Here is a 26,756-nt window from a genome sequence, read left to right on the forward strand (position 1 = left end):
TATAGGAGCTATTATGTATGATCATCCTTGTACAATTGAGGAAATTGAGACAAACAGAAATTAAGTGGCATACCCAAAGTAACAAAGTATTTTGAGGCTCTATTTGATCCCAGGTCTTCCTAGCTCCAGGACTGGAGCTCCATGCCCTACACAACCTAACTACTTAACTATTGTCCTTTACTCTCTTTTTCATTCTTTAGTATCTGGTCCGGAAAGAGATTTATTAGAAAACAAAGAGAGGGGAGAGGAACTTCACTGATTTAGGGAATTCCTGGATGAGGAAACTCCCTTTACCAATTTAGGGTAGCCCTTTCTTTCTAACTCATAGTCCTAGAGAGTTACCTAGAACACTAAGAGCTTAAGGACCTTATCCAAGCTCAAGCATCCAGTATATATCAAGGCAAGACTAAAACTCCAGTCTTCCTGGTTCTATCCATTCCACCATACCCCCACCTCCCTGAAAGATTAAAAAGAGCAAGTGGCCCAATTTAAAGAAAAAATACATGAGAATAATCTTTATATAGTAAGTCTATGAGCTTAACTTCAATTCTTGCTAACACTCTTAGGTATATTAGTAAAGGATAGTTCATGAGAACCTAGAAAAGGAAGCTGATGGTCACAAAGAATCAACATAGTTTCTCATGCCTGGCTAACTTCATTTCTTTTTTTTTTTCCCCCAGTTCCTGAATTGGTAGATCAGAGTTATTCTGCAGTTATCTTTTACCTAGTATTTAGCAAAGTATTTGGTAAAATCTCTTTTCATGCCTACACATTAAAAAGCATCAACTCAACTCTAAAGCCATGAAATCCTATTAGCATTGCTGCAAGACAACAGAGGGCAGGCCAGTGATGGGTTCAGATCTCTCAATTCCTTTAGTCAGTCCGCTTGTAGTAACATTCTGTGGAACACCAGCCTGGGCATCTACTGGTTTTACACCTTAAATAATGACTGTAATGATCATAAGGAAAGTTCACAAGCCTCCTTTAAAGCATGTCATTTCATTATACATGATACTAATCCATTATACATGATATACAGTATTAGTACTGGCATCTTTTATTTCCATAGCTCTTTCATTATTTTACAAAATGCTTTCCTAAACATTATATCTTTTGATCATCACAATGGGCAGGGTAGACATTATTAACTCTATATTATTGATTAAAAAATGAAACCTCAGAAAGCTAGATGACTTACACAGTTAGCAAACTCAACATTGATACTGTAGCTCTTTTTTACTTCTTCCTCTACAAAATGTTTAGAATAAACCCATTATGTAGGTAGTACAACTACACTACTGTTATCTCCATTTCACAAATGAAACTCAAAGAGATTAAACATCTTCCACAAGGTCACATGGCTAAAAAGGCCAACTGGCAGGAGTAGGACTCCCTCCTCAATGTAAAAATATGTGTAACTCCAAGAAAAAAAGTGTAAAAAAATCAAAACAAAACACTTCATTCCCTTACCTAAATAGTTTCATTTTGGCCTAGGGGGTTGGGGAACATACTTGGATAACTCAAAAATACATTCCTCCTTGTCACTTTTTTACCGTAAAGAAATGCCTGGCCATCTAACTGGGCAATCTTCATCCTTTCACCATAACAACTTTTAGAATGAAAGGCTAACACCCAGGAGGAGAAAGCCAAAGGAACTGGCATTATTTGACCAAAAAGAAGCCAAAGGGGAACCTCTATAGATTTCAAAGTATAATATACAGATGTGAAAAACTGGTACTCTTTATCAGTTTTGAACAGATGATAAGAGGAAGTAGGCTTAATATTTAGTTGTCTTGAAAATGTGATAATGCCTTGTATACTATCGCTGAAGCCCCAGTGAAAGATGGCTCGTTGCCCTTTATTTAAGACAGTTTGGGGGGGTCCGTGATACTTTGTAGCTTATTTCAAGGCTCAGACTTCTCAAGTTTCTCTGACCCTGCTAATATTGCTAATGGTAATATGAAAGGCATAGGTTAAACATATCATATTTTATATTATAGCAAGTTATCGTAGAACCTTGAATAGTGTCTCAGAGTACTGAAACTGTCTTCTGAGATTTGGAGGAGGAGAGCAGAATTTGATCAGGAGTTTAAAGAGTTCTGTCTAGTTCAGCAGCATCCTGCCTTCCTGTCCTTGTCTCACATCACTCTCCTCTCTATAGTCTGGTCCAACTGTACTATTCTTGGTCGTCCCCCAGCTTGGCCCAATGCTTTCCTGCCTCTGTATTACTGCTCAAACTATTTTTCTGCCTGGAATAAACTCTCTTCATATTTCTTTCTACCTGCTTAATTTTTACTTCCCCTTTAAAGCTGAACTTAACTATCACCATCATCAGGAAGTCTTCCCTGATTTTATCTATCCCACCCTTTATTTTACCCCTCTCTAAAGCACTATTTTATTATGGTTATCTGTGTACTCATCTTATTTCTTTATTAGACTATAAGCTCAAAGGCAACTAAATGACCTTCTGGGTAGAGACTTGAGATGGGAGTCAGGAAAACTTTAATTCAGGAGAAGTTATTTAATCACCCCATGCCTCGGTTTCCAAATGTGTAAAATAAGGGGGTTGGACTTGATGACCTCTAAGGTCCCTTCTAACTTCAGATCTGTTACTTATCCAGATTTTACATTTACCTTATCATGAAGCACAGTACCCTATACACAACAGATATTTAGTAAACATTAAGCTTAGGCATGAAAGATCAGATGTTTAAGGCCTTAGAAGAGGAAATGTTGAATTGCTCTTGCTGAATGGTGCATAGACAACATGTTCCTTTTCAGTTCGAATGAATGAATGTAAAAGCATTTTAAAGCATGTATTAAGCATTTACTATGTACAAAGCACTGGGTTAAGAATAGGGAATACAGGGGCAGCTGGGTGACTCAGGGGATTGAGAACCAGGCCCAGAGACAGGAGGTCCTGGGTTCAAATCTGACCTCAGACACTTCCTAGCTGTGTGACCCTGGGCAAGTCACTTAACCCCAATTGCCTAGCCCTTACCACTCTTCTGCCTTGGAACCAATACATAGTATTGATTCTAAGACATAAGGCAAGAGTTTAAAAAAAAAAAAGAAAGGAAAAAAAGAATAGGGGATACAAAGAGAATAAAAAAGAACCAATCTTTGCCTTGAAACACATTCTGATGGGAAAGACAACACATACAGTTTTAGCTACAAGTCAGATGGTAGGTCTCAGGTACAGTGACAAAGCAGATGTTAACAGGGGACTGCAGGTAAACGTCCAGAGGGACGACACACTTTGAAGTTTAATTTTCATTATTTATATTTTCTCCATCATTCCATCCAGATTCCCCCTTAAATCTACTAAGGTACTCTCTCAGACCCAAATTACTTTCTCTCTAAGACTAGTATTTACATTTTAAATACAATAAAACTTTATCTACAGATATAAAAACTATTCTTAGCTCCAGGTATGCAAAAACAGGTTTGCACCTTAGGCCTAGTTTGCTGACTCCTAAAACTCAGGATGTGGTTTACCAACCTTTGGCACTCTAGACAATCAACAGAATAATAAACAAGGCACCAAATTTGGTACTATTATTTGTTGAAGTATCAATGTTCACACTGAAAATTTAACAATCAGTTTGTTTTCAGGCAATGAATCTTCTTTAATGTCATATTTGCTGATAGAATTATATCTTTTCCCATTTTTCTAATTTTGAACCATTTTATAGATTTCAGTGTTGAGAACTTCCTTTTCTGGGTCTTCAGTAGCTGGGGACTAATTGCTAAGGAGGCAGGGGCTTTGGCAGAAGTTGTCAGGTGCTATCTGTAGGAATTGCTTCCCTGAATTGAAGGCTGATAGAACTAAGTTGAAAGTAAGACTGGAGGTGGGAAGTGGTGGGGAAAGGTTGGCATTCCTGGAGCTCTTGGTCTTACTTGCCCATCAGTTGTAGTTCCGAGATTCTAAACTGTCTTGGATATTAAGGGCTTCTTTCTTTTTCTGGTTTTGTCCTTGGTTTTGTTTTGGTTTTGTCCTTTGTTCACAGTCCAATTTGGCCAACATTTTGCTACCAAAATGTCTGTAATAGTGAAATAGAGTTTATGTCATTTTCTTGCATTAAAAAACTTAAAACCCTTACTTTCTATCTTAAAATCAATACTAAGTATCTGTTCCAAGACAGAAGAGCATTAACGGTTAGGCCATTGGGTTTAAGTGACTTGCCCAGGGTCACACAGCTAGGAAGTGTCTGAGACCAGATTTGAACCTAGGAATTCTCATTTCCAGGCCTGGCTCTCAATCCACTAGGTCACCTAGCTGCCCCCATTGCTCACTTTTTTGCCAGAGATATATGAGTCAGTGCTGATGAATGGTTATAAACTATGAGGCAAAGTGCAGAGGAAGAGAAAGAAAAGAGTAAGAATTCAATTCTAGGAGTCATGGGATAATAAGGGAAATGAGAAAAAGACAAAACTACTATTAAGGTCCCAAATAGAGACGAGGGAAGGATTCATGAGAATTCAGAGGAAGGAGGGGTCACTTCCATCTCTGGGAATTAGGGGTAAATATTCCGTGTCTCCATCTCCCATAAGACTATCAAGTAGGACATCTTTACTTCTGTATCTTAGAGCTCCTTGGCCTTCTTCAAAGGGCTTGTTCAAGTGCTGGCTCCTAAGGGAATGCTTCCCTTCCCTTCTCTTTCCTCCCACCCCAGTTGGTATGACTCTCTCTTAAATAATCATGTGTATCTTCCTTGGGGCAGCTAAGTGTTACAATGGATAGAGTGCTAGGCTTGGAAGAATTCATATCCAAGCTCAGACTCTGCCTAGCTGGGTGACTCTGGGCAAGTCACTTATCCCTGCCTGCCTCAGTTTCCTCATCTGTAGAATGAGCTGGAGAAGGAAATGGCAAACCACTAGGACATCTTTGCCAGGAAAATGCCAAATGAGGCTCACAAAGAGTTGGAGATGACTGAAAAAATGACACAACAACATTCTTAACTCCTTATCCAGTGTTTCCCTGAGTAAAATGTAAAAAACTCTATAAGGGCAGACTCCTGGTTTGTCTTTGTATCCTCATGTGCAATGCCTTTTCTGTCCCAGTACCGTGTACAGTACTTTACATGTAGTATATGCTTCAGAATGCTTCTTCTATCCAAATAGAGGTAAGTTGCAAAGCATTACGGAAAAATGGAGAGATCATTTCAATGAACAAAACTAAATGTCAAAAGCCATCAATCCTCTGGAAATGAAAACAATACCCCATATGGAAACTAACCTACTGTGAATAATAAGGAAGGAAACCAAAGCAGTTGAAAGGATGTAAGCTGAGATGCTACTGAAGTCCTATTTAGGTTTGCTAAGAATTAGCTCTTTTTACTAGGATTTACTAAGAAAGCTGAAGTCCTGGAGTTTTTAAAAGTAAAAGTTAACTGAAAAAAATCCTCTATCTACTTTTCAATAAAGGTCAGTTTGCTCAGCTAATAGCATCAACTTAAATTTACATAGTGCTATGCTTCCGAAACTTATTCATCATCATCTAGATGTACCACTGTATATATTCACATTTTGTGTATATGTGTATTTTGTATATTAATTACATGCATTTATACACATATTTTCATATGCAACATTGTTCCTGATTTATACATACTTCTAAATTTTATATAGAACTCTGTACACAATATACATATTATATATATCATTCTATATGATTATTAAATATATAATTACATAGTATATCATATGAATACATTATGCTTATATAGCATACATATACAATATACATATTCAAATCCAGCTTCAGATGCTTGCTGTGTGACACTGGGCAAGTCACTTGAACAACCTCTGTTTGCCTTAGTTTCCTCATCTGTAAAATGGGGATAACAATACTTCCTACCTTGCAAGGGTTCTTATAAAATTAGATGAGATACTGTTTTTAAAGCTCTTCACATAGTGCCTGACACATAGTAAGCACCATATAAATGTTAGCTCTTACAGCCTCGTGAGGTTGGTAGTACACATAATGTCGAATGTAAGAGCTGAACAGAATATTAATCCAACTCCCTAATTTTACAAATTTAGATTCTGAGGCCTAGAAAACTAAGAAAAGTGACATTGGCAAAGGGTTTGTAAATGGTGAAACTGGGATTAAAACCCAGCTGTCTTTATTTTCCTAGACAATTGAGACTCGTGGGGCTTAAGCAACTTGCCTAAGATCATGAGGCCAGTAAGGGACCGTGTTGGTCCTTCAATCTAAGTCTAATTTACTTCAGGTCCAATGTACATTTCACTACTTACATAATCCTTGTCATTGGGCTCCAAGCAGGAAGGATGATCTATTAATAATATGTTTGAGGATGTTACAAATGGTTCTCTCTCATAGTCTTTTATTTGCCTGGAGGGAAAAAGAAGAAAGGAACACAAGACATCATTCCATTATTTTCTTTTTTCATTGTCCTCCTGGCTCAGAGAGGCAGATTTGCTTCTTTTTTGTTTTTCTCTTTGGTTAATTGCTTTTTCTCCAATAAGCAAGCATTAAAGGAAAAGAGGCAAAAAGACAGGGGCAGGATGGGAATAACTTTTTTCTCTTTCCTTTAAAAAAAGATGTCTTAATTCTATTAAAGAAATTTTCATTCCCCAGGAAAGGGTAGATGTTTTAGAAGCCAAGGGAAGGGAACTGTAGTATTGCTGTTCCCCTCCTCAGTCCCAAGGAGGTCAGTTTAGATTTTGTCATTTTCTTGCGAGATGAAGATTCTGGCACACAATAGATCAGGTCCCTTCCGAAGCTTGATCTCTCTGTTCTCCACCCCTTGATCTCTCTGCCTCCTCCCATTTCATAAGTTCTACTAATGCACTGACTCCTCCAGGGGGAAAAGGCAGTTCCTTCCTGGAATCTTAATATATACTAATTCTTTCCATGGTCTGTTCTGATAGGACTTATTAAAAAAAAAAAAACAACTCTCTCATCTTTGTTGCTTTCTTTCTTTTTTTTAAAATTTAAACTCTTACCTTCCGTCTTAGAGTCAATACTGTTTATTGGCTCCAAGACAGAAGAGTGATAAGGGCTAGGCAATGGGGGGAGGGAGGGGAGGGTCAAGTGACTTGCCCAGGGTCACACAGCTGGGAAGTGTCTGAGGCCAAATTTGAACCTAGGACCTCCCATCTCTAGGCCTGGCTCTCAATCCACTGAGCTACCCAGCTGCCCCCCTTCTTTGCTTTCTAGTGCCATTAAAAGTGCATTTTATTATAGGTTCGAAGGAGCATCTGGGTCTTCCCAGCTCTAAGTGTCTATGATCTTTTGGTTCCTAGGATCTAACAGGATTCTACAAAGCCAGAAGCATGGGTCCAAGTTGCTATCTGATAGCAAAGAAATCCCCTTTATGCCCATGAATAAATAACTTTTTCCTGACTTTTTAGAGTAGGAACAAAAATATTTCATTTATCCTTCTCTCTGTTCCATTCTACTTTAAGTAGCTCTTCCACTAAAATGGATACAGAAATAACCTCAAACATTACATAAGGTCAAGAAGACATTTAATTTATACTGTCTCATCAGGAAGTATCTGGACTAAGCCATCCTGACAGATGCTTCTTTATCTTGGACTTAAAATTCTCCAGGGAAGGAAATTCTATGGCTTCTCCTCTGTGGTTACTAGCTCTATCAAGAAGGCTTTCTTGGGAGGTAATTTTCTTATGCTGAACTTTAAATCCACAGTTGCTCACCATCTTTATATAGTAACTAATTAAACATTTAAATATGATAATTATACACTCCCATGCCCCTCTACCTTTCCTCCTTCAGATTATGTGATCCCAATTTTTTAACCTTTCTCCAAAGAGAATGTTGCTCAAATATATTCTAATAGATGGCCTGGCAAACTTTGAAGCAGCCCTGGGTGCTACAGTCAGTTCTCTCAGCCTTTAGAAAGGGACAGCAGTCCATTGGTCCATACCAATTTCTTATGAGATCCAGCTACAGACTGGCTCCTCTGAGTGTCTGTGCTTTTATGACATGACCTTAGTATTCCCTTCTTTAGACTGATTACTCACAACCTTACTGAAAATTTCTTGGTTGCCACTTTCCCATCTCTCTAGATCTCTGTTTTAAGGCAATCTACTGCTCATGTTTTAAGCAGGAAAACAACCAGTCTTCAGGCTTGAGAAAAGTCATCCTGGTAGCATGGATGAAAGTGTTCTTTCTTTTGTCCCCTTTCTATTATTGCTCCTGGCTTTGTTAAAGACTTTGTTAGACAGAATGTTGTACTTGCAAATTCACTAATTTATAAAAACACAAAATTCTTATACTTTCTGTCCTAGTAACAACTCTAAGACCAAAGGGCAAGGGCTAAGCAAACAGGGTTAGGTGATTTCCCCAATATTACATAGCTAAGAAGTGTCCAAAGACAGATTTGAACCAGGTCCTCTTGAATTCAGGCCTGGTGCTCTATCCACTGGAACACTTAGCTGACCCTTGCAAAGACTTAACAAATCAAGGAGGTTAGGTGAGAGAATAGAAAGAATGCTGCATTTGGAATCAGAGGATATGGCTTCATATCCTGACATGGCCACTTTTTATTTATATGACCTTATACAACCTCCTTGTGCCTCAGTTTCTTTATATGTCAAATGAAAGAGCTGGACTAGATGACCTACCATCTTTTCCAGTTCTAAATCTATAAACTTATGATTTTTAGTAAAACAAAAAATTGAGCTTTACTAGATGTCTTTCTACACTTATCTGCCATTTTGTTTCCTTAAAGACCTACCTACCCTGTGATCCCCAACTCTCTTCCACTATTGTTTTCTTCACCCAATCTCCAAACCTTTTGCTTGGCTCACTCTTATTATAAAGACCTATATCTCCAAGGATGAATTATTCACCCATTTATCTTATTGCAAACTCTCATTCCAATTCAATTTTTTATTTCGTTGAACAAACTCTTAGTAAGTGCTTATTCTGTATAAAGCTAGACACTGGATGAGATACAAAGTTTAAGTAAGTCATGGTGTCTGCACTCATGGAGTCTATTATCCACTACACAAACACAGACAGCTATATTTAATATATACTATGTGATAAGTTCATTAGAGAGTCACAAAACAAAAGTATTACAAGAAGTCTTAAAGGAAATATTATTTTAGACAGGGCATCAGAAAAGGTGACATCTGAGCCAATGTTTAAAGAACAATTAGAGATGTAATAGGTAAAAAGAGGAAAGGAGAGTTTTCGAGGTGCCACAGCTAGCACTGTGAGCAAAGACAGAGGAAGGAGAGTACAAGGCATTGTCAGGAAGAAGAGAGTCCTGAAGTTTTAGTCAGAGCACAGAATGGGGTTATTGGAGAGGTTGGAGGAGAATGGTAAGAAGAATAAGAGAGAAAGCTGGAAAGATAGAATGTCTGATCCCAGACCATGAAGGATTTTGAAGGCCAGACAATGAAGTCTTATCTTTATTTGGGAGCCAATAGGGAGCTATGGAAGAATTTTGAGCAGAGAAATGATATAATGAGAGGTATGATAAAATTACTTCAAACCTTTGGAGAGAGCTGAATGTTAAATTTTTGGTGTGAGCATTTACATCTTGGAAATAGGCAAACTATAAATTTGGTTTGATTTATTGTTTTGCAAATGCTCTAGAATTAAGAAACTAGTAGGGAAAATGTTACTAATACCTACCCTTCTTACATTTTTCTCCCAGCAGAGCTGGTTGTTAAATATTTACCAGCATACTTCTAGATATAATAAGATGCAAGTCAAGTCAACAAGCATTTACCAGGCACTTATTATGTGCCAGGCACTTTGCTAAGTGTGGGGAGCATTTAAACACAATTAAAAAAAAAGAAATCTTTTTCTTCAAGAAGCTTATATTCTAATGGAAGAAGACAACAACACATAAAAGGATTTAAAAAATTTGGGTATGGGGAGAAAATGCCAAAGCAGGGACAAAGTCTGAAGAATGAAGGTTGGCTAGTCTGGGCTCTTCCTCATAATGGAATTTCCAGGAGGAACACAACAATAAGAGAAGGAGGCTGCAAGGGCAAAGGGAGAAAATAGCGTAAGTATGGTGGCAAAATATGAAGAGTGAAGCATGGCAATCTGGGACCTTTTTCAAAATGGAAGTCCTGAAACAAACTCACCAATGGGAGGAGGAGACTACAGGGGCAAAGGGAGAAGACCACTATAGTATGGTTGCAAAATTCAGAGAATGAAATACAAGAGAGGTTATTCTGGGAGTGACATGAATGATGGTTTGTATGCATATGTGTGAAAGGGGGAGAGATACTGGAAAGAGCAAAGGTGGATAGACTCATTAGAGAGAAGAAGAAAGGGAGAGGAAACATAACATGAGAAGTCTGACAAACAGTGGTGTCAAAGACAGAAACAGTAAAGTCAAAAAGTGGAACAAGTTTAGGGTAAAAGATAAAAAGCTCTGTCTGGGGTACACTGCATTTGAAGTTCTGGAAGGAGAGTGAGATAATGAGTTTGGAGTTTGGAGATGTAGTCTTGGAGCTCGAGAGAGAATTAGACCAGCAGCATTGATTTGAGTGTCATTTGTGTAAAGGTGGTGGTAATTGAAGCCACTGGGGATAAGTTGGATTTCTAAGAGAAAGAGTATGAAACGAAGACCTTTGGCTAAGTCATACCCCTGAAAGTACACCTACAATAAAGGCCAGATGGAAGATGAATGAGACTGAGAAAGAGGAGTCAGAAAGCTTAGAGGATGGAATGGTCAGCAGTGATAAGTGCAGCAGAGATGCCCAAGAAGATAAGGAATGAAAAAAAAAAAACTTTGCTAAATGTGGCAATTGTGAGGTGATATTTAAGAGAAGTGCTTTAGTCCTGCTGGAAATAGAAGGCAGATCACAAGAATTTCAAGAAAGCAGAGGAACTGAGGACAGATGACCTTTTCAAGAAGTTTAATGGTGAAGAAGAGGAAAGAGCTGGGACAAGAGGTGGGTGGGGTAGAAAAATCAAAGATCTAATCTTAAAACAGCTTGTAAATTTTTAAAATAGGAAGTCAGAGTTGGACTTTGTCCATCTGAATGGATACCTATATCTAACATCCTTCCTAATTCTCCTCCTTTTAACTTCTTCAAGTAATAAGAGCCTGTTAACCCACCCCTGGCACCACCCTGCCTCCCAGACTCTTGGTTTGGTCAGTCCCTGGAATCATGCCTATAGTTCAAAGGACAAACCCCTCTGTCTGCTACTTTAACCCAAGTTCCCATTCCATCCTATCTTAGATCTTCTCCTCCTGTCAGTTCCTCCAGTACACTCTGTGGAATCTCATGGATTCATGGAAGATAATCAAATTTGATTAACATTTATTGACCACCTACTCTGTATCAAGCACTTTGCTAAATACTGGAAATACAAAGGCAAAAACAAAACGGTTACATCTTACTGGGGGCAAATGATATGTACGGAAAAATAATATATGTGTATGTGTGTGTGTGTGTATGGAATAAATGCACATAACTGGAGAAGGGGAGAGCATTACAAATTAAGGTAACCAAGAGAGATGTCCTTTAAGAGATAATACCTGAACTATGCTTTATTTGTACACATTTGTTTGTCTGTTGTCTCCTCCATTAAACTGTAAGCTTGTTGAGAACCCAGACTCTTGCATCTTTTTTGTATCCCTAGCACTTAACACAACCCCTGGCTTATAGTAAATGCTTAATATTTATTGATTGACTGAATATCAACTTAGAAGCTGTGTGGAGAAGCAGATTGGAAAAGACTGACTATATAGAGAGAAACCAATTAGTAGATTATTTTAATAACCTTTTACCCTCTAGGATCCATTTTTTGAGACCCAAGTACTTCCTGGCTCCCCAATGGCCCCTTCTCTAAACATACAAAGGAGTTTGCTCTTCCTTCCTCCCATTTCAGTGAGTCTGTGCTGCAGGACTATATCTAGTGCCCTGACATTCTCTGAAGATAATACCTATTCTTTTTTTAAAACGTTTATTAATATTCATTTTTAACATGGTTACATGATTCATGCTCCTACTTTCCCCTTCACCCCCCGCACTCCCCCCACCCATGGCCGACGCACATTTCCACTGGTTTTAACATGTGTCATTGATCAAAACCTATTTCCAAATTGTTGTTAGTTGCATTGGTGTGGTAGTTTTGAATCAAAATCCCCAATCATGTCCACCTCATCCCATGCGTTCAAGCGTTCAAGCAGTTGTTTTTCTTATATGTTTCCTCTCCTGCAGTTCTTCCTCTGAATGTGGGTAGCATCTTTACCATAAATCCCTCAGAACTGTCCTGTGTCATTGCATTTGATTTTACCATATTGTATCAGTCTCTGTGTACAATGTTCTTCTGGCTCTGCTCCTTTCGCTCTGCATCAGTTCCTGGAGGTCATTCCAGTTCACCTGGAACTCCTCCAGTTTATTATTCCTTTTAGCACAATAGTATTCCATCACCAGCATATACCACAGTTTGTTCGGGATAATACCTATTCTATCTCCTACTGCTAAGACATTTTTCTGGGATAAGAAACCTCTTGACCAAGCTCCCATATCTCTGCCTGGCTATGCCTGTCTAAGGCAGGACTCCCAGAACCTCACAACACAAAGCATCATCATTTGTCACCAAGTTGAACCCTAAAGAGGTAATTCTGGAGTCTAATCTCATACCTTCCTCAGTGAATCTCTCTTCAACAACTAATACTCTGTCCATTCCTCAGTGGTTAGCACAATCCTGCCACCTTTATACTCTCATGCTATCCCAGAGATTCTGAACCCTTAGCTATCAATGTAACCCTGTTTCCGTTTTATCCCTCCATCACACCTAGTCCCCTAAGGTCTCTCTGTTGATTTATCTACCCTTTCCACCGGTCCCTTAGAATAGCTTCTCAATAACGATCAAACTGCCTTTCATCTTAAGCCTCTTCCTTTTTCACTTTTTTCCCATATTCTGGTCCTCAAGAAGACCTGACTCTCTCCTGATGATATCACTTCCTTCACCACCCTTTCCAGTACTGGCTACTCTTTCCTTCATACTCTCTGAATCCTTGCTCCTCATTGCCCCTTGCAGACTCTCTGTCTACAACTTTCCCTAACCATCCTTTCCGTTTTCCAAGCTCACACTATCCAGATTTATAACTCATTCTAGATCCTAGTGACTCTTATCAATTGACTTCCTGTCTGCCACCCCACCCCCTCCCCAATCTCCTTCCTTCCTCAGTGAATTCATTGGCTGGCTTGCCTTCCCTTTCTCATGTTTGCCTGCAATGATGTGCAGAACTGTGCAGAAAATAATGAAACTACTTTGTCTGGGTCCACAAGTTTATGTCATCTAATATCAACATCAAGATAGGTAGCACCTACCTCATGGGGTTGTTGTGAAGACTGAAAGAGAAAATAAATGTAAAGCATTTTATAAATCTGAAAGTACTATGTAAAGGTTATTATTATTATCATTGTTACTTGGGGAGATGCCAACACTAGGTGCCTCTACGCTAATAAATCCTTTGTGGTCTGGCTACTTATCCCATCATTCAACTGAAACCTCCCTCTCCAAAGTCACAAATGATCTCTTAAATGCCATATTTAATGGTCTTTTTTTCAGTTTTGATCCTTGCTGACTATTTGTCAGCGTTTGACTTTTTTTGTAAAGATTTTTTTTTACCAATTACATGTAATAATAATTTTCCACATAAGTTTTCTGAAGTTATATGATCCAAATTGCCTCCTTCCCTCCCTCCCTGCTCTTCCCCTTCATGAAGCTGGTAAGCAATTTGATCTGGGTTATAAATGTATTATCATGCAAAACATTTTTTCTCATTGTTCATTTTTGTAAGAGACTAATCATATAAAAAAAAAAAAACAAAACCCCTAATAAAAACCCAAGTAAAATAAAGTGAAAAATTGTATGTTTTGATCTGCATTCCAACTCCAACAGTTCTTTCTCTGAAGGTGGATAGCATTCTTCGTCATAAATCTCTCAAAATTGTCCTGGATCATTGTATTGCTGAGAATAGCTAAATCTCTCACAGTTGATCATTCCACAATATTGCTGTTTCTGTGTATAGTGTTCTTCTAGTTCTGCTTATTTCACTCTACAGCAGTCCATACAGGTCTTTCTAGCTCTTTCTGAAATCATTCTGCTCATCATTTCTTATAGCACAATAGTATTCTATCATCATCATCTACCACAATTTTTGACACTTGTTGATAACCTTCTCTTGTTGATATTCCTTCCTGACTAGATCTTTGTGACACTTGACTCTCCTCATTCTCCTCTCCTCTGTTTGAACATTCCTTCTCAGAGTTCTTCATCTATGCCACACCTGCTAACTGTGTGTATATGTCCTTCAAGACTCTGTCCTGGGTGCTTTTTTTTTTTTTTTTTTTTGGTCTCTCGGTGGTATCTTACTTAATGATTTCACCAGTTCCTATAAATTCAGTTAGCCCCTCTGACCTTCGGATTCTCAGATAAGTATAGACAGCATGGTCTATTTCCTGAGCTATGGTCAATCTCTCATCTCCAATTGCCTCTTGGGTGTATCAAAATGAATGCTCCAAATGCATCCCAAACTCAACATGTCCAAAACAGAGTCCATCTTTTCCTTCCATCCCAGATATTCCCCCTTTTCTAACTTCCCTGTTATTGTTGAGGAAGTTACCATACTCCAGCCGAGGTTTTCAGCTTTGGTGCCATCATCAGTTCCTCTCACTCACTTCCCATATCAAATCCTTTGCCAAATCTTGTCACTTTAATCTTCACAACATGTCTTGTTTATGACCCCCTTCTCTTTACTCATCCAACCACAAACCTAGTTCAGGTTCTTATCACTTTTCACCTGGAATATTGTCTCTTTCTTGAAGTCTCTTCCCATTCCAATCCATCCCTAATTTCCCTGTCATGGGGAAAATTTTCTAAAGTGTAAGTCTAATCATGTCATAGCTCTCTTCAATGAGTTCTGTTCCTATAATTTCCAGCATCAAATTGAAACTTCTTTGTCATTTAAATCTTTTGAGAATTGGGCACCTTTCTGCCTTTGTAGTCTTCTTCACATTTCTTCTATAAACTGCATTCTGATAACACTGGCTAACTTCCAGTTCCCCTAATATGACTCTCCCATTTCCATGCCTTTGCATTGGCTGGTCCCTTCAGCAGATATACTCTACCCTCTAATCTCCAAATCTTTGTTTTCCTGACTTTCTTCAAAATACAACTCAAGGGGGCAGCTAGGTGACTCAGTGGATTGAGAGCCAGGCCTAGAGATGGGAGGTTCTAGGTTCAAATCTGGCCTCAGACAGTTCCTAGCTGTGTGACCCTGGGCAAGTCACTTGACTCCCATTGCTTAGCCCTTACCACTCTTCTGCCTTGGAACCAATACAGAGTATTGATTCTAAGAAGGTAAAGAGTTTTACATAAAATAAATAAATGAATGAATGAGCGAACAAATAAATAAATAAATACAAAACACAATTCAAACTCCTCTTATTCCAAGAACCTTTTCCAGCCCCCATGCCTTCCCCTCTCAGAGTGCCTTCCACCTACTCTATATATTTATGACATATAAATAAGTTTATTATTTTTTTCATGTATTGGTATCTTCCAGTAGAATGTGAGTTTCTTGAAAGCAGTGACTACTTTTTTAATTTTCTCTGAATTCCCAGTACTTTGCCCAGTACTTTCCCCATTGCATAGCAAGTATTTATTAAATTGCTTGTTGACTGTTAAAGAGTGATCCAGGTTGGAAATTACTGAATTATCTTTGATTCCTCTTGCTCCTCAATCACCCAGTCCTGTTACTTTTCCTTCAAAATGTCTCGTCTCTATAACTTCAGTTCTGTTCTCAGTGCCTGATCACCTCACACCCAGATTGTTCTTTCTGAACTCCTGAAGTAATCTCCTAACTCATCTCCCTGACTCCACTCCATTCTTCTCTGTTCTTCAAAGTATCATCATGTTTTCTCCCTAAAATATCACTTGATTATATTACTGTGCTCTATAAACTTTCACTTTTCTCCATCTCTTCTAGCATTCAAAACCCTGTATAATCTGGTCCCACCTATTTTTTTAAACCATGTGTTCCATTGCTTATCAACACAAAACCTTTCCTATCGTAAAATTAAATGTTCCTTTCTCCGAGCCTATAATTATGCTGTGCCCTTTGCCTGGAATGCCCTCCCTCCTTGTTCCACTTATTCCAACAGTGCTCATTCTTTAAGATCCATCTTATGTTATACCTCCTCTAATGTAGACTTTCTGAGGATGGACCACAATCTACACTGATCTTTCTTTTCTTTTCTTTTGGCTTCTATAACCCTTATTGGATATGCTACACATTTGGATTTATCTTCTATTCCTTTGTGTTGTTAATTTAAATAACATTCCATGTGTCTCCTAATGGGATTTTAAATACTTTTTGAGTATAGAACCCATAAATTACTTTTTTTCTGTCTCCCACAATTCACAGTATGGTACCTTGTACATTATATATGCTTGATAGATATTTATTCATTGAAAGCATATCTTCCCTTGAGCCTCTGCTTTTTCTCTTCTCCTTCTTTCTTTTAGACTTTGCAGAATATAGATACAAAATCTCCTATATCCAGCTTCTCAGTTTGTTCAGCAAGGGAAAAAGACCCCTTCCCTATTTTAAGCTCCATCTTGACTTTGAGAAGAGAAAATTTCATTATATTATAGGAATGATATCACATTGCATGGGCAGCCTCTTGGGGGATGGGTCAGAGGGAAGGAGATTGGACAGAAAGGAGTTTGTGTATATCACTAAAGCAGAGAGCTCTTGGAGACCAAACAGTGGCCTGGTTTCATATGATAAAAGGCAGGTGTAGCCCAGAGACCCATGGGAGTCTGAAATCATCTCTTACCTCCCAGCCATGCCTCCTCCTCTGGGGAGCTGTGTTGTCAGTAGATGACAATAAATGCAATAAGCAGATCATTAAGCAGTCCCTGTTGAGAGTCTGGAAAAATACACATCTACACTTTGTATTTCAAAGCATAAAAGGGAAAAAGAATCTGAGTGTTGTAATCAAATATTACTAATTATAATCACATTAGTAACATGTTATATACACTACTTGGACATTTTATGGAAAGGGGATTTTACTTTTAGACATTATCATTTCTTCAGCAAGCATTTATTATTATTATTTTAAATGTTTACCTTCTGTCTTAGAATGGATATTGAGAGGGGGAGGGAGACAACATGAATCATATAACTTTGGGAAACTTATGTATAAACTTGCTATTGGGCTAAAATAAAGATAAAATTTTTAAAATAGATGTTTTAATTAAAAAAAAAATACTGAGTATCAGTTCCAAGACAGAAGAGCAGTAAGGGCTAGGCAATTGTGTTTAAGTGATTTGCTCAAGGTCCCACAACTAAGACATATCTGAGATCTGGTTTGAACCCAGGACCTTCTCTCTGTTGGCTTGGCACTCTGTCCACTGGGCTACTTAGCTGCCCTTTGGCAAGCATTTTATTAAGAGCCCATTTTGTGCAAGGTACTATAGATCCTTCCCATTTCATCAGCAACTTTTTGTCTCAAAAAGATATAAAAATATATCTATTATGTTATCTATGTGTCTTTCTATCTTTCTATCTATCTATCTATCTAATATATCTATATGTTAAAATATATCTATGTTATGGGAGGGAATAAATACATATATGGACAAGGGAATGCATCCCAGCTACTGTAAGTCTTGCTGTGCCCATAGTATGAATGATGAAACAAGAGGAAAAATTGATTAAGCTAAATTAGGTGGTGCAGTGGATGAAGTGCTGGACGTGGAGTCAAGAAGATCTGATTTCAAATCCAAATTCACATACTCATAACCTGTGGGAACCTGGACAAGTCACTTAACCGCTGGTTGCCTCAGTTTCCTCATCTGTAAAGTAAAGATAATAATAGTGCCTAGCTCTCAGGGTTGTTGGGAGGATAAAATTTGTAAAGCACTTTGCAAATCTTAAAGTGTGTTATATAAATGCTATGATCATCATTATATTATCTATCATTTCATAAATTATGTTATTGCTTAATGGTCATGTTATTGTTCATGGCCACATGGTGAGTCAATGTGAGATCTAGGATACAAATCCAGGATTCCTGTTGGAAGTCCAATTCTCTTTAGGGCTGGAAAGTTGCCCATTTCATCACTATATTGTGCTTTCTCTGAGCTCTTCTACTAAATCAGAGAGTGCTATATTTCAGTTAATCCAAAAGTTCCTTTGGAGGCAAGTAAAGAAGCCGAGGCTCAAAAATAGCATCCAATACTATGATGGCCAAAGTCAAATCTGATTTTTTACAAAGAAAGGTTTTTTTTTAAGTTTTTATTTATTTTTCTAAACTTAAAATGTCAAAAAAAAGAACATTTCCAAATACGCAGCAGAATTCTCAATTTTATTCGAAAGAGTGAATCTGTATTTCCTACCACTTGCTTTTTAAAAAGTGTATAATAAATTCCACCCAGTTCTTTCAAAACTGTCTGATTATACTTCCTTCTGAACTTTTTTCTAGTCTCTTCAGTTCATTAAAAAAGTTTCAATGGCCTTTTTGTTTGAAATCATTATTTCTAAATCCTCCTGGACCCTCCCCCCTTCAATTAAAAACTGAAAGAATCAGAAGAGCCCTTGTAAAAATTAAACTTGGTCAAGCAAAACAAATTCACACAGTAGTCATGTCCAAGAATGTGTCTCTTGTTCTGTACCTTCTGCTCACCAATCATTTAGTCAATCAATAGGCAAATATTAAGTGCCTACCATGTGTCTGGCAGTATGCTAAGCACCATCATTTGCAATTTTCTGGCTTCAGGGCCTTAGTTCTTGTTCAAAGTCCTGATTAGTGGCTCTTATTCTGATTAAGGAACTGGAGCTTTGTTTCCATGGGGCTTATCACCCAACTATCTAGGAGTGAAGACAATATTCCTTTATTTTATTAAGTTTTAATTGATGACCTTTTTTTTAAGTATCATATTTCCCCCCAGTAGTTCTCTTTCCATCCCAGAGAGCCATCCCATATAATATTTTTAAGGAAAAGTAAAAAAGGAAAAGTCAGCATAACTAATACATCAAAAAGTCTAAAAATATGTGCATCGTATAATATTTGTCCTACCTCAGCAAAGGGGTAGAGTGGTGTCTTCTCATATCTCTTCTTTCAAGCCATGCTTATTCTTTATAATTTTGCAGCTGAGGCAATAATTCTTTTTTTTTTTTAACCCTCACCTTCCATCTTAGAATCAACACTGTGTATTGAAAGAGTGGTAAGGGCTAGGCAATGGGGGTTAAGTGACTTGCCCAGGGTCATACAGCCAGGAAGTGTCTGGGGCTTGAATTGAACCTAGGACCTCCCATCTCTGGGCCTGGATCTCAATCCATTGAGCCACTCAGTTACCCCCCAGGCAATATTCTTCAAAAGAAATCCAATTATGAGTTGTCCTCTATGAGGGCCTAGTAACATTGCAAGGTGTGAGACTAGAAATAAGAGTTTCTAAAGCCAGTATGCAGCTGGAGACTTAGAGAAGGGATGAGGCTATTATAGAAATGCCACCTTATACCTGTTTCTGCAGTACATAAACACTCTGTTGTTTGACAGGGAGTTGTCATCTTGGCTCCCTTCACCCACTCTGCCTCCAAGAAAAATCCTGGTACAGAGTGGGAGAGATGCACGCCCACTGCCTGTCTGCTGGGGCTGGTCACATTTTGTTGGCTACCCTTGGGTGTTTGGATAAGAATTTAGTGATCTCTGTGCAAGTGATCAACATGCATTTATCCAGCACCTGCATGCAAGGCACATATAAGGTGAAGGTCCTTTCCTTCACCCTCTCGCCCTCTCTCTTGCAGGTATTGTGGGTGTATGTGAACAAGAAGAAGCACAGTTCTTTTCTTCCACTGCCTTATAGTCCATTTGGGTAAAGAGGAAGCATACATGTAAATGAAAAGTTAACTAATACTATCTTGTCCTGATGAGACCCCTGAAATTAAGGGTTGAGGGCACAGGGAAACATGTCTGTTGTAAAGGAAGGGAGTAAAACAAAGCATTTCCTTAATGCCCCCAAATCCCTCAGTGCCCTCTATCCCACCCACCAAATCCACCAAATGAAAAGAAGCTCATTCAATACCATTCATCTTCTCATTCTTATTGATACTTTTTGTTTCATTGCCACTGTCAGTTCCTAAACTCTCTCTCCCCTATCCACTTAGCCTTCTTTTGCAACAAAGATTTAAAAAACAATTCAAGAAAACCAGTAGCAATTCAACCATGTCAGATAGTATATGATATATTCCATGCCTGCAGTGCCTCACCGATGCAAATGGCAGGGGGGGAAGAATGTGTATTTTTCAGCTTCTCTACTGACAAATTTGGTCATCATATCTGCATGGTGTTTGATTTTAATTTTTTGTTCTTTCCATTTACATTGTTGTAGTCATTGTGTATATTGTTGTCCCGCTTCTGCCTACTCCATCAAGGATATGTCTTCCAGTGCTGCTCAGATGTTTTCATATTCATCATTTCTTATAGTATAGAATGTGTAAATGGAATTAGCTCAAGCCCATTCATAGTTAAAACTCTAGCCACCAGAGATAAAGTCATCCCCACCTCCCTTAGTGGGGAGGGGAGATGAGTTACTCACATGTGACAATAAGTAACAAATCAAGAACAAGGGACTGCCCTTTGGGCAGTCCAAAACAGTGTAGAGGCTGCCATTTGTCCATTTGAATTAGAGGTGGACCCCCAGGAAGTGACAAGAGACACTATCTCTTCAAGTATGTTGGTAACTTCCTGTGGAGGCAGTTCCCCCTTTGTACTTGGTGCTGAAGGATCTTGGCTGAGACCTCAGGCAGCTTCCCCTCTGAATTGTCATGTGGGTAAGTTAGGCTGACTTCCTTGGCCTACCTTGGTGTTTCCAGACTCTCTATTTCACTACCTTCTACCTTCCTAATTGTAAATAAACTACCATAAACGGATCCTGACTTGGGTCTGTTTTAATTATGGAATCAATCTAGATCTGATTGAATCCTGGTGACCACACCTTAAAATATATATCTATATAATATCTAAATTTTCCCTATTACAAGTAATCTTCCATTTCTCTTATATGCCCATTTTTTTAGCCATTCCTCAAACAGTGGGCACCTATTCTTTCCTATTCTGTGGCTATGAATATTTTGGTCTATAAATACTAGCCATTGAATAAATGTCACCAAGAGATAGGGTCCAAAGAGAGTAAAGTTGAGGTTAAATTTTGCCCTGTACTGGATACTTTAAATGTGTTTAAGTGCCCAAGAATAAACATGAAACTGTGCGCCTTCTCCCCACTTTCATTGAAATGGCCTGATTAGAGCTTGCATGTATATAAAATTTTACTACAAATGTGTGCCTTGAATTGTAGTCAATCCTTGGAGGGTTTCAGTTGATTGCTTGAATTGCAGTTCTAATTTTTATGAGTGTGTTGAGATCAACTTTTCTCATTTTTATTTCATTTAGTTGTTACAGTCTTTATGAAAAATTTGCCCCAAAGGAACCATGAAATACACAGCACAATGGAGATTAAAAACCAGTCCAAGGCTGGGGGGGGGGGGGGGTTTTTTTTTTTTTTTTTTAATTCTCAGCTGATAGGGTTGTGGACTATTCAAACTGACAGTGGGGATATGGTTAAAGACAGAGGGAGCTAAGCCTTTGCAAACCTTTACCTCTCAGTAGGTGAGGTGATACTTCATCCCTTGATGACCTCCCTATGTGTCATATTCTGACTCAAGAATGAAGAAGGGAGTGGGAAGGGATAGGACAAATACTAAAAGACAAATTCCAGTTTTAAAGACTTTGTAAATCCTGAAGTTGTAAATCTACTCTGAATCATACTTGCATGCATACTCTCAGGCACACACACACACACACACACACACCTATAGATTCCTCTATTTGACATTTAAAACTCTTTATTGGCTGGCTCGAGCCTATCTTTCATGATTTATTTCATATTACCTACTCCTCTCACACTGACTGATCTACAGTTAAAATGGTCTACTAGGGGTTCTCTCTCTCTCTCTCTCTCTCTCTCTCTCTCTCTCTCTATATATATATATATATATATATATATATATATATATATATACACACACACACATATACATACACACACATACACAACATTTCATTTTCTGCCCCTGCCTTATTTTTTGTCTCACCAGAACTGAACATAGAACTTGGCACATAGTAGATGCATAGTTACCACCTGTTTGGGAATCACTAACTCCTGATGAAGCGGAACACTTCAAGTCAGTGGGCACCCATGACTTTGGCCTTAGCTTCTGGATAATCCCTCAGAAAATACTTCCAGAGATATATCTGCCATTGCTTTGGTAGGGCAGGTGACATCATATATGCAAGATTATTATGAGACTGTGCCAGCCTGCAGACTACAGTGGTGAGAAAGCATTTCCTATGGTACAGACCGGATCCCATCATTATGATGGATGCCTTGATGGTTTCTCAGGCAAGCAAAAACAATATTATATGACATTTTCTTTAGCTAATAACTCCCCAAATTACCAAAGTCATCAATGAGGAGCTGGGGGTTGGTTCTTTGGTTGGAAGGTTTGGATGGTAGAGTGGATCCTGAGTGAATTGGGTTCCTCTGTACTTTTATGTGTGACTATTGGGAGATCACAAATACCAGCAAAGAAGACATTGAATAGCAGTTCTCCAATTTGGCCGGAGAGTCCGGACTCCTGAGGGAACGGACTTGAATGAGAAGGGGTCCCTTCCCCGATCCTGCCTGAATCCATTGATCCTGTTACTTCCCTTTTATATGAGTTTAGAAATATTTGATAGGAGACTGTAGGGGGGGGGAGGGGGAAGAGAGAGTTAGCTACTGTGACCAAGCCACAGAAGAAGTCCAGAGCTGCTCTCTGGGGAGAAGACTTAGCTGATAGTGAAGTTCATCCTTTCCCTCCTTCCTTGATTTCCCTATACTTTCTTCCCCTGTACACTGAATTTAATTTGCCATTTAATAATCCCCTGATAGTTTGATACTTAGAGTCTGGAGCAGTTACACTGAGGGGGGAGGTAACTGATCTTGGGACTGAGGGGCAGACCTCTCTCCATCTTGAGGGGTAAAGCTACTTCTACTTAGGAGTTGTGGGAGGCTTGTCTCAATAGGGCTGGCTTTGAGGGTGGGATCCCATCCATTAAGGTCACAACTGAACCCCAACACCTTCCTTCAACATCCCCACTATAGCTTTGCCAGTTGGGAACCTTTTTGAGATAATTCCCTCATAGGTTTTCCCTGGGGTAGGGAGCGAATAGCTGATCTGGCCCATTGAAAGCTAACAAGGTGGGGGAGTCGGGAGTCTTGATACAATCCCCCTACCATCAATACTCACCCCATACATCATGTAGCCTCTCTGAATATAGGACAGACTTCATTGTAGCTTTCATTTTTAAAATTAGATTTGTTTTGTTTGGACATGTTATTTCCTCCCTGTGGGAAACCTCCTTGTGAAGAAACTCACTCCACCAGTGTAGATTGTCAACTATTTTGCAACTTACAGTCTTAGAGGGTCGCTGGGGAGACCTGGGATGTTAAGTGACTTCATATAGCCAAAGTATGTCAGAGGTGGAACTTGAACACAGGTCATCCTGATTCTGAGGCCAGCTCTCTGCACACCATGCCCAGTTGGTTCTCTCTGACTAGATCCTTTGAGTTTATAATCAATAGCACTAGTATCATACATCTTTATTCCAAAATACTAGGCTAAATTAGATGTGTAAATGGAATGAACTCTCTGTTGTTCAATATTATAATCACTGTTGTAATTCCTAACATAGGACATTTAAAATTATTTCTAGTTAATAGTGAATGCATTAATGTCTTTCACTATAACCCTGTCAGAACTAAGCATGTTTCCTCTCCTGAGAATGGCCTCCATTTCTCTATTATCTTTTCTTTCTTTTTTAAAACCTTTACCTTTTGTCTTAGAATCAATACTAAGTATTAGTTCCAAAGCAAATGAGTGGTGAGGGCTGGGAAATTGGAGTTAAATGACTTGCCCAAGATCACAGAGCTAGGAAGTGTCTGAAACCAGATTTGAACTCGGGACCTCCTGTCTCCAGGACTATCCACTGAGCCACTTAGGTGCTCTCCTTCCTCTATTTTCTGAATGATTTTCCTGTCTGTCCTTGAAAGCCCAACTGAAGTGCCACTTCTTTCCCAAAATTGTCTGACTTCTCCACAGTTGGTAATCACCTTCCCTCTCAGAATAGGAGAACAACCTCACGGTGTACTTTGTTCTACTATTATTCTAATGTCCTTGTTGTATAATATTTATGTATTGGAATTATCTGTGTTTATGGATTAGGCCTTTACTAGGCTGGAAGCCACATCAATATAAGGACAATGTAATTTAAATATTTTTTTCTCTGCCATTTTTACCCCCTGACTCTAGGAAATTAAAATAAAATTGTTGTATTGAATATCCATTGTCAGGAAAACCACATGTCTAAATTGGCCTTATGCAAAAATGTATGTCCTATTCTGTATAGTATATCATCTCCATCAGAAGGTGGGTAACATTCTTCATAATCATCCCTCTGGAATCATGGTGGATCATTGTTTTGGTCAGAGATTTTAAGTCTTTCAGAATTCATTTTTATAATGCTGTTGTCATAGCATGAATGACCTTCCTGGTTCTGTCCACTTTAATCTGTATCAATTCATGCAACTCTTCTCAAGTTTCTCTGAAACAGGTTCCATCATTTCCTACAGGATAATATTATTCCATTCCATCCATTTGCTATAATTTATTAAGGCATTTCCCAATTAATTGGGCACCTCCTATGGTGCTTTTTTCAACTTTGTACCTCTTCCATTGTTCAGCACCAGTGCTCAAAATACAACAAGTACCTGAAAATAAATGGAGGGAATATGCTTCCTTTTTAGTCAAGGACATGTTTTATGGAGTTTTGACTTAATTATCGTATTCTCTCTTATTTTTTAGATAGATGATCCCAACAGCAACTTTTCAGAAATGATGAATGAAGAGGATGCTGTTACCTCTGTGAACAATCTTGGAAGCAAACAAGCCCTAAGTACTGACTATCTGGATTCCGATTATCAAAAAGGACAACTGTACCTCAGCTCCCTTAACAGTGATGATTTCCAGGTGGCAACATACACCCTCACGAATGCCGCACCTATGACTCAAACGTTCATGGAAAGGTGGTACATGAATGTGAATAGCTTAATGGATCTTGCCTTGGCCCCGTACTGTGGAAATAGGGATGACTTGTATGTCATTACAGGAGCAGTGCCCTCAGACCACAGAGTTAAGGACAAAGTGTCTGTCCCTGATTTTCTTTGGTTGGCTGCATGCTGTGCTGCACCTGGAGGGTGGGCTATGGGATTCATCAAGCATATGAGAGATGGGGATATCATAGAAGATGTGATGGTGAAGGATCTTGAGAAGTTGCTTCCATCCAAGACTCAGCTGTTCCAAGACAATTGTGGGGAAGCAGACCAAGACACAGAGAAAATGAAAAAAATATTAGAAATGGTTAATCATGTCCAGGATGAAGAGAGAACGCTCCAGGCCAAGTTGAGCTCTAAACAATTATCCGGTGCTCGGAACAAACGGTCTGCTCAGTTACTGCCAGACGAAGCCACTGAGAGCAGTTTACTCGGAACAATTGGCAGCATTGTTGCTACTCCTTTTGTCAAACTTTTCCAATTAATATACTACCTCATGGTTGGAATACTGAAAAATGTTCTCTATTGCATATGGTATGCTATTAGGGAATTTATCAGTCTTCTGGAAAATGGAGTCCACAGGATGTGCTCGGCAACAGTGTCATACTTCATGACCATTGGGGAAGAGCTGGTGAGCATTCCCTGGAAAGTGATCAAGGTCATTGTCCAAATCATCAGGGCCCTTCTCCGCATCCTCTGCTGCCTACTGAAAACCATTTGCCGAATTCTGAGTATCCCACTCAGAGTCCTTGTAGACATTGTCTGTTTTCCCATATACACAGTTTGTGCCATCCCAACTGTCCTTAAAGATATTGCATTGGGCCTTGGGGGCACTTTCTGTCTGGTCCTGGACACTGCCTTTGGCTCTTTTGGCAGCCTATTTCATGTGGTTTTTAGTATCTGTAAACGAATTTGCCCTAAGATATCTTATGACATCTCTGGGGAGTTGTAGAAGGAGAAATGGAGCAAGAGAATCCATCCACTGGGATTCTGACTTTCCTTAAGAGAGAAACTGAGTGATTCCTCTTTTCAACATGTGGCTTCCTGCTCTTAATTCACATGTCATTTTGGGCACTTATAATATTGCAAATTGACTTAGAGATCAAGGGGAAACTGCATACAGTTGCAAAGAAATGACAGTGCAGTTTAGATTTTTTGCTAGCAAAGTGTTGAGGGCTGAAAGTTGAGGGTTAGCTTATCTTATGGCTCTACAGTCTAGTTTGGTGAGGTATTTAGCTTTTTCTAAGCCACAAACACTTTCAGTTCTTCACTATTAGTAGAGTAAGGAAATGGCAGTTGCTATTTCCTCAGAAAGGCCTACACCTAAGGAGATATGTGGTTGCTGGTGATATTTGAGAGTTAAGAGAGTAAAAATGCAAAATGTTTCCTAAAAACTGAGATAAGGAGATTTGTGCCTCTTTTTGACATCTGATTCTTCTCATCTAATCTAATCGAACTCAATAGAGTCTGACAACAAAGTCCACCATACATATTTTTACCTGATTCTTGAATCTTCTTCTAACATTATGATCTTGGATCAAGTTGTAAAACT

The 26,756-nt window shown here is 38.8% G+C and overlaps 1 protein-coding gene across 1 annotated transcript in view; it reads left to right on the plus strand.

Moving 5' to 3' along the window:
* The window catches only part of ENDOD1 (endonuclease domain containing 1), a 37,670-nt gene extending 11,514 nt beyond the window's left edge, over positions 1-26,156 (plus strand). The window contains exon 2 of the mRNA XM_044666236.1: positions 24,957-26,156. Coding sequence (XP_044522171.1) covers positions 24,957-26,156 — 1,200 coding nt within the window. The remainder of the gene's footprint in view (positions 1-24,956) is intronic.
* The last annotated feature ends 600 nt before the right edge of the window (positions 26,157-26,756 follow it).

Source organism: Gracilinanus agilis, chromosome 3 (assembly GCF_016433145.1).
Source record: "Gracilinanus agilis isolate LMUSP501 chromosome 3, AgileGrace, whole genome shotgun sequence".
Taxonomy (NCBI): Eukaryota; Metazoa; Chordata; class Mammalia; order Didelphimorphia; family Didelphidae; genus Gracilinanus; species Gracilinanus agilis.